General features: G+C 49.5%; 1 protein-coding gene across 1 annotated transcript; it reads right to left on the bottom strand.

Annotated features, from left to right (window-relative positions):
• Positions 1 to 293: 293 nt before the first annotated feature.
• Positions 294 to 3521, bottom strand: LOC126495678 (H-2 class I histocompatibility antigen, Q10 alpha chain-like). The gene is made up of 7 exons (XM_050133284.1): positions 3382 to 3521; positions 2903 to 3172; positions 2375 to 2650; positions 1635 to 1910; positions 1446 to 1553; positions 1194 to 1313; positions 294 to 580 (listed from the first exon to the last, which is right to left on the bottom strand). The coding sequence occupies exons 1-7, from the start codon at positions 3443 to 3445 to the stop codon at positions 576 to 578; spliced, it is 1119 nt and encodes a 372-aa protein (XP_049989241.1). The 5' UTR covers positions 3446 to 3521; the 3' UTR covers positions 294 to 575.
• Positions 3522 to 7103: the final 3582 nt, after the last annotated feature.

Here is a 7103-nt window from a genome sequence, read left to right on the forward strand (position 1 = left end):
GCGGGGCCAAGACTTACACAGGAATAAGAAACACATATGCTGGGGGCTGAAGGTTGAAATTAGGCCTAATGCCAGCTGCCCTGCCGCATGCAGTCTTCACTGTATGGTCCTACAAACAGGATGAGGCCCAGGGCCATAGCAGGGACCTTGTGATCAAAGGTTCGGGTGGGAGAAGCAAAGATGACCCAGGTGAGGTCTACAGTGGCTGAGCACCAGATGGGCCAACGGTCCCATCCATGTTTAGATCCCCAGTCTCCTCCCCCAACCTGAAACATCCATGCAGCAGAGGTAGATTCTGGAATGTTCTCAAATTTTATTTCCTCTCCCAAGTTTGAAGCAACTTGCTGTACCCTAAGTCATCAACCAAGCCTGGGGTAAGAATTCCAACAGATTCATGTCTAGATACTGTTCTAGACAGATGGAGAATCCTAATCTCAGCTTGAACAGACTCACATTTTGCTGACAGAATCTCACACAGATGGACATAGTCAGATGCCAATTGCAGAAAGAAGTCAGGGCTTCCCATGACATAGTATGTTGTGTATGTGTTCACCTTTGTATGGTCAGTTCCACTGTTAGGCTGTAGAGGAAAATTCATGAAAAACGCAGGTCACTGCATATTAATCCACCTGCATTCCAAACCCAGAAACCCACAACATTTGCCTGTCCCTGCCGCTCTTGGCTCTGATTCAGGTTCTCCTGTGTTTTAAAATTTAGACACCTTAGCCGGGTGATGGTGGCGCATGCCTTTAATCCCAGCACTCGGGAGGCAGAGGCAGGCAGATCTCTGTGAGTTCGAGACCAGCCTGGTCTACAGAGCTAGTTCCAGGACAGGCTCCAAAGCCGCAGAGAAACCCTGTCTTGAAAAACCAAAAAAAAAAAAAAAAATTTAGACACCTTAAATGCCCACAGAAGATGGGGGGTTGGAACTAATGGCTCCTGTCTACACTGCTGCCAGTATCTCAGGGATAGCCATTCCAAACTTAGAGGTGCCCTGATCACAGCTGCTACTTCGTGTAGAAAACAAGGAGGTGAGAGGTCATGGACATGGGCCAAGACAGCCTAAAAGAGCCAGCCAATCCTGGGACATGGAGAAGTAGCTTGAACTTCACACAGACCAACACACCACAGGGCTGGAACAGGAAGGACCAACTGCCCTCTTAGATGTCAGTGTCTCTAGAAGGCTCTCTGACCTGTAGGTGCTGGGAGCCAGGTCCTCGGGGCCACGGTCATCTTGGCACAAACTTCTAATGGGCTTTTAATTCCCTCAGGAGCACACTCCACAGGTGACTCAGTGGGTAGAGGCTGCAAGCCTGAGGACCCACATAAACTTAGAAGGCGAGAACTAACCCCACAAAGTTGTCATTTGACCAATACACGCATAGCGTGGAACACACGAACATACACATGCATATTCACAATAAGAAACACCCCAATCTTCTCACCTTTCCTCCTTGGTGACTTTCTCCACACCACAGCAATGACCACAGCTCCAAGGAGAACCAGGCCAGCAGTGACTCCCACAGCGGGGTCCATGTGCTGAAGAGGTGGAGCTGGCAAATGAAAGAGGGGCTTGGGTCTACTCAGGGTCTCCAGAAGGCTCCTGCTTCCCTTGACAGCCTGCCCCTCCTTACCCCATGTCAGGGTCAGAGGCTCAGGCAGCCCCTCATGGTACACATGGCATGTGTATCTCTGCTCCTCCCCAGAAGGCACCACCACAGCTGCCCACTTCTGGAAGGTTCCGTCCCCTGCAGGTCTGGTCTCCACCAGCTCCATGTCCTGAGTCTGTTCTTCCTCCTCCCTCTGCCAGGTCAGGGTGATGTCAGCAGGGTAGAAGCCCAGGGCCCAGCACCTCAGGGTGACATCACCTTCAGGTCTGGGATGATGGGTCACACGTGTCTTTGGGGGATCTGAGAATTCAGAGGTTCAGAGACTGCATTACCTTCACTGAAATAGTGTGCTCATGTGACCGTCCTGAGAATGGACAGGACACTCAAGGTGGGAAAGGAGGCCCAAAACCCAGACTTTTAGGTTATTCTCTACCTTGGAAAATCCTACAGTCAGTTGAAGCCAGCCCAGGGTGAGAGGCTTCAAGTCTCTGAAAGGGACATTGGCTTCTGACCTGGGGGGAGGCTGAGCTTTTCTAAGCTTGACCAAATTTCCAAACACACTGGAGTGGGGGCAGAAAACAGTGAGTCTCCATGTAATGTCCAAGGCTGCTGGAGGCTGGTCATTTACCGCAGGAACTGACTCATCCGGAGAGAACCCAAGAAGATTCACCTGGGCTAGCTCAGAAGGGAGGGAGGTGACCTTGCAGGAGACCCGAAGCAGGAAGGTCTACACGGGGATCCAGGTGTTTGCTGCCACTCAGTACCTGCACGTTGCAGTAACTCTCTTCCCTTCTCCAGATGGCTGCGGAGCCACTCCATGCACGTAACTTTCAGGTAGGCCCTGTGGTGCTCTGCCTCATTCGTGGCCTCATATTGGCGCTGGGTAATCAGAGCCACCTTGTTTGCAGCAGTCCAGGAATGGAGGTCCTCGTTCAGAGAGATGTGGTCGGCGCCATCATAGGCCGTCCGGTAGTATCCGCTGAGGAAGCGCCCATCACTGCCCATATAGCACCCACGCATGGACTGGATGGTGTGGTACCCTGGAAGGCAAAAGGAATCAGCCCCAGAGGCCTGGTCCCGCCTGCTACTCTTAGCCCCGCCCCATGGAGGAAGGGAGGGAGGGAGGACCACTCCTGGTTGTGAGTCTCCCCCGAGGCTGCAGAATTTTTCTAGCTCTGTGGGGTCCAGGAGATGCGCCTGGCAGTAGCCTTAGGTCCCGGCAGTAGCCTTAGGTTTATGAGCCGGGTCGACTATTTGGGGTTATCCAAGCCACACAGGGCTAAGTGACTCGCCTGCTTCGCTCTGGTTGTAGTAGCGCAGCAAGGTCCTCAGATTTTCACGGAAAATCTGCGCGTTAGCCTTGGCGATCCGAGTCTGCCGCTCCCAGTACTCGGGCCGTTTCTCCTCCATCCACGGCGCCCGAGGCTCCTCTCTAGGGGTCGTCGCATCGCTGTCGAACCACACAAACCGCGTGTCGTCCACGAATCCGAAGGCGACGAACCGCGGTTCCCTGTGTCCCGGTTGGGTCATGGCAGTGCCGAAATAACGCAGCGAGTGTGAGCCTGGAAGAAGCAAGGAGCTGACGGCGGCTCCACCTTCCTTCCAGGATCCGGAGCTGGTGTGGGGGCCGAGAGGGGAGCAGGGCGCGGGGCTCGGGACGCGGGTGGGGAAGGGGCGGGAGGGTCCGGCTGGGCCACGCGGGGACTCGGCTTCCCAGGTGCCGCCCCCGCCCTCCCCGCAGAGCCCGTTTCCCTCCCGACCCCGCACTCACCCGCGCGGGTCTGGGTCGGGGCCAGGGCGGCCGCCAGTAGCAAGAGCAGCGTGCAGGGCGACATCGTTCGTGTCTAGAGATCTGGGGAACTTAAGAGCTCTGCGCGCGTTTTTAGAACCCGGAATCTCGTACTGGCATCTGCAGAAACCGGACACCCAATGGGAGCGGGAATTAGCATCGCGTCATAAGTGTCTAGGCAGAAGAATCTGACACAGTCTGGGAGACCAGGAAGTGAAACTTGTAGGAGATGGGAAATTTCCAGGGCTTGGCGTCCTAGCTATCTGCCGTCCTGATCAGGGACCAGGGCCCCTATCCTTCCTTCCCTCTTCCAGCACCAAGAGCTTTCGCCATGTTGTCTCTCTGACTCCAGTTCAAGAGTTGTCTTGGTCAGCTGTTCTCAGACTTCTTGGTCTCAGGATCTCCAGGTGCTCATAAGATTTAATGAGTTTCCCCAAGGAAAACATGTTTTTGTGAGTTATATGTGTAAATAATATTAGAAGCTAAACCCTTTAAAATGTATTCAGTTATTTAGAATATTAACAAATCCATTGCACTGACAAAAATAAAATCTTATGAGAAATAATCATTTCCCAAATGAACGGTCTGAAGTGCGGGTCTTTTTGCACTTTACGTGTTTGCAAGTCTTTTCCTTAATCTGTTTCAGTAAAGGTGATGGATTTTCATATATACTTTGCATTTAACCTGCTCTTCCTGTTGAGTGTGAAACAGCTTGCCTTATCCAAATATGAAGGCGGAATATTTTAATGATGTTATCAGATAATTGTGGATACTCATCTTCAGTACCACAGTAAAATAAAATGTATTAACATTTATTTAGACGGGGTTCGTGAATCCTTCCTTGGACTTGAAGTGAGGAGGGAGTGTGTATTCTCTTTCCGGCTCTGTGGCCAGCTTCATATGCAAATCTGTATATTACGTCAAATAAAGTGAAGGTCAATAATGTGCACATGTATCTATAAGCCTCCCTTGATAGTTACAATTACTATAATTTTTACTCTGTAGTGTGCAGTAAGACACAGGTGAGCCATCGGTCTGAGGAGGGGTTCTAGAGAGACAGCAGCATTTGAGATTTATATTATACTAAATGAAGAGCCATTTCACATACCTTCTGTTGGGCTTTGTTCCATGGAAGAGAAATAATTGCATCTATCTCCAAATATTACATCTCACAACTGAATATATATCTAACATATATTGATAGATAAGATATATTACATATGATACATATCTGGAGATGTGGCCCAGTAGCAGAATGATTAGAGATTTTCTGACATGCACAAGACCCTGACTTTGAACCCAAACATTAGGCTGTTGGGGAAGAACTGCCTTCATAATTCTTGCTTGGCGTTGGGTCCTGCAGGCTGCAGTACCAACCTGCACGGTACAGTGTGCTGCACAAGATAGGATAGACAATAGAGCATTTTTTTTCTGGTTTTGCCAGATACAAATGGACTGGACATTGTGAATGTAATTCTCGCCTGATAACTATTCTTATTGTATATAGTTTTAATGTGTTAGAGTCAAAACCTTCCCTTTTTATTTAGACAAAAAGGGAGAAATGTTGTGGAATATTTGATCGTCCTGAGACTGTGTTAATAAGGTTAACCTTGGATGGGGGGGTGGGAGGAGTCAGCAACTAGTTGATAAGAATTAGTCATAGAGACTGTGGAGGACCCAGAATACAGCTAGAGAGGCACAGGAAGGAGCAGGGAGGGACTTGGACTTTTTGTCGGCCCTTTTTCGGGTTGAAAAGTGTGGTGAGGGGCTGGAGAGATGGCTCAGAGGCTAAGGACACTGACTGTTCTTCCAGAGGTCCTGAGTTCAATTCCCAGCAACCACATGGTGGCTCACAACCATCTGTAATGAGATCTGGTGCCCTCTTCTGGCATGCAGGCATACATGGAGGCAGAACACTGTATTGTATATGTAATAAATAAAATCTTAAAAAAAAACCCCTGTTTTAAAAAAAGAAAAGTGTGGTGAGGAGGTCAGCTGGTTGCTCTTCTACCACTTCTTTGATCTAGCGGTTTTCACCCCAAAATCTGACTCCCATATTTGTTGGCAATAGAACAGCTGAGGGGAAATAACCTGGCCCAGTTGTGAAAAGCAACTGTGACTCCTGCAGAAGACCTGAGTTTGATTCTCAACAACTACAAGATGCTCTCTTCCGACCTTTGGGGTCACCAAACATTCACATAATATGCAGACTTATATGCAGGCAAAACACTCATATACATTCAATAAATAAATCTTTTTTTTAAAAAAAAATAAAGAGAATCAAGATACTGGAGCATGTCATATATAGAATCACCAAGTTTTCAAAAATTCACTTTATGTATATAAGTGTTTAGCCTGTGTATATGTCTTTACATCGCATGTGTTCAGTGCCTGAGGGGACCTGAAGAGGTCGTTGGATCCCTTGCAACTGAGGTTACAGATGGTTGTTAGCCAGCATGTGGGTGCTGGGTACTGAACCCAATCCTCCTGAAGTGCAATCAGTGTACTTAACCACAGAGACATCCCTCCAGCTCAAGAATCAGCAATTCTTACCATATTTTGAATCTAGAACGTTCTGCTTAACAAGGTTTTCTCCTCTAGACGTCACTGCAGAATCAGTTCATCTCAATTTTGTCTCAGGTCTCTTGAGGCAAAAGGAATGACTTAGGGCACCAATGGATGTCTTCCTGGAAGTCAGTGTGTTGTTCCACGTGACCCAAGTGTGGGGTATGAATGGCTCTAAGGGGGTCGTTGGCACAGGGGTGGTCATTAAACACTCTGTGGGTGTGGAGGCTGTACAGAAGGCTCAACAGGTAAGAGCACTGACTTTTGTTGGGGGGGGGGCTGAGTTTGTGTTGTGATCCAGCTGCCCTCACTCCCCCTGACCGGCAGGGGAACTTCCTTGTGGTCTGTAATTGACAAGGATGTTTGTGTTCTTTCTGGCCGGTGGGTCTCCACAGAAGGAATAGAGGTATAAAAGGTTGCTGGGCAAAATAAAGGTTGCTGTTCTTCCACCTGAAAAGAAGCCTCTGTGTCTCAATCCCGGCACCCCCCTCCACCCCCCCCCAACACCCTTCACCCCCCTCCACCCCCCGCCAGTCTCGGCTATCCAGGCTGCGCTGGCCACAGCAAGTTTGGTTCTTAATGTCTCCATAAGAGCTCACAGCTGTCTGTAACCCCAGTTCCCAGGGACCTGAGGCCTTCTTCTGGCATCTATGGGCACTAAGCATGCAAGTGGTGCACACACTTGCTTACATGCAGGTAAAACACCCATAAAACTAAAGAAACCACGATGCTGGGCTTTGGCTGATGAAGGTGAAGGAACATGGGTGACGTGCAAAGCAGAGAGTAGAGTGGATAGGTTCAGTGGCAGTCGATGGAGCTGTCCAGCAGCACTTCAGGGAGGCCTCTTGTCACGGGCAGGGACAATGGCAGTGGATGTTTGATGCAGGTAAAGACAGCTTCATGCATGTGTGTCGCCGAGGAGTTTTGTTCAGAGACCTCTACTCAGGCAAAGATGAGATTCCTGGCTTGGAAAAAAAAAAGAATTTAAGAACTGCCAGTATGGAGGCTGGAGAGATGACTCAGCGGTTAAGAGCACTGACTGCTCTTCCAGAGGTCCTGAGTTCAATTCCCAGCAACCACATGGTGGCTCACAACCATCTGGCGACATCTTCTGGCCTGCAGGCATACATGCAGGCAGA

This window comes from Alexandromys fortis, unplaced genomic scaffold (assembly GCF_014885135.2).
Source record: "Alexandromys fortis isolate MF-2015 unplaced genomic scaffold, M_Fortis_MF-2015_v1.1 scaffold_458, whole genome shotgun sequence".
NCBI classification, from domain to species: Eukaryota; Metazoa; Chordata; class Mammalia; order Rodentia; family Cricetidae; genus Alexandromys; species Alexandromys fortis.

Coding starts and splice junctions, on each gene's coding strand:
- LOC126495678 (XM_050133284.1), bottom strand. CDS start 3,445: ATGTCGCCCTGCACGCTGCTCTTGCTACTGGCGGCCGCCCTGGCCCCG. Junction 3,173..3,381: donor CCCGACCCAGACCCGCGCGG/GTGAGTGCGGGG, acceptor TGCTTCTTCCAG/GCTCACACTCGCTGCGTTAT. Junction 1,314..1,445: donor AAAGTCACCAAGGAGGAAAG/GTGAGAAGATTG, acceptor GTGGGTCCTCAG/GCTTGCAGCCTCTACCCACT.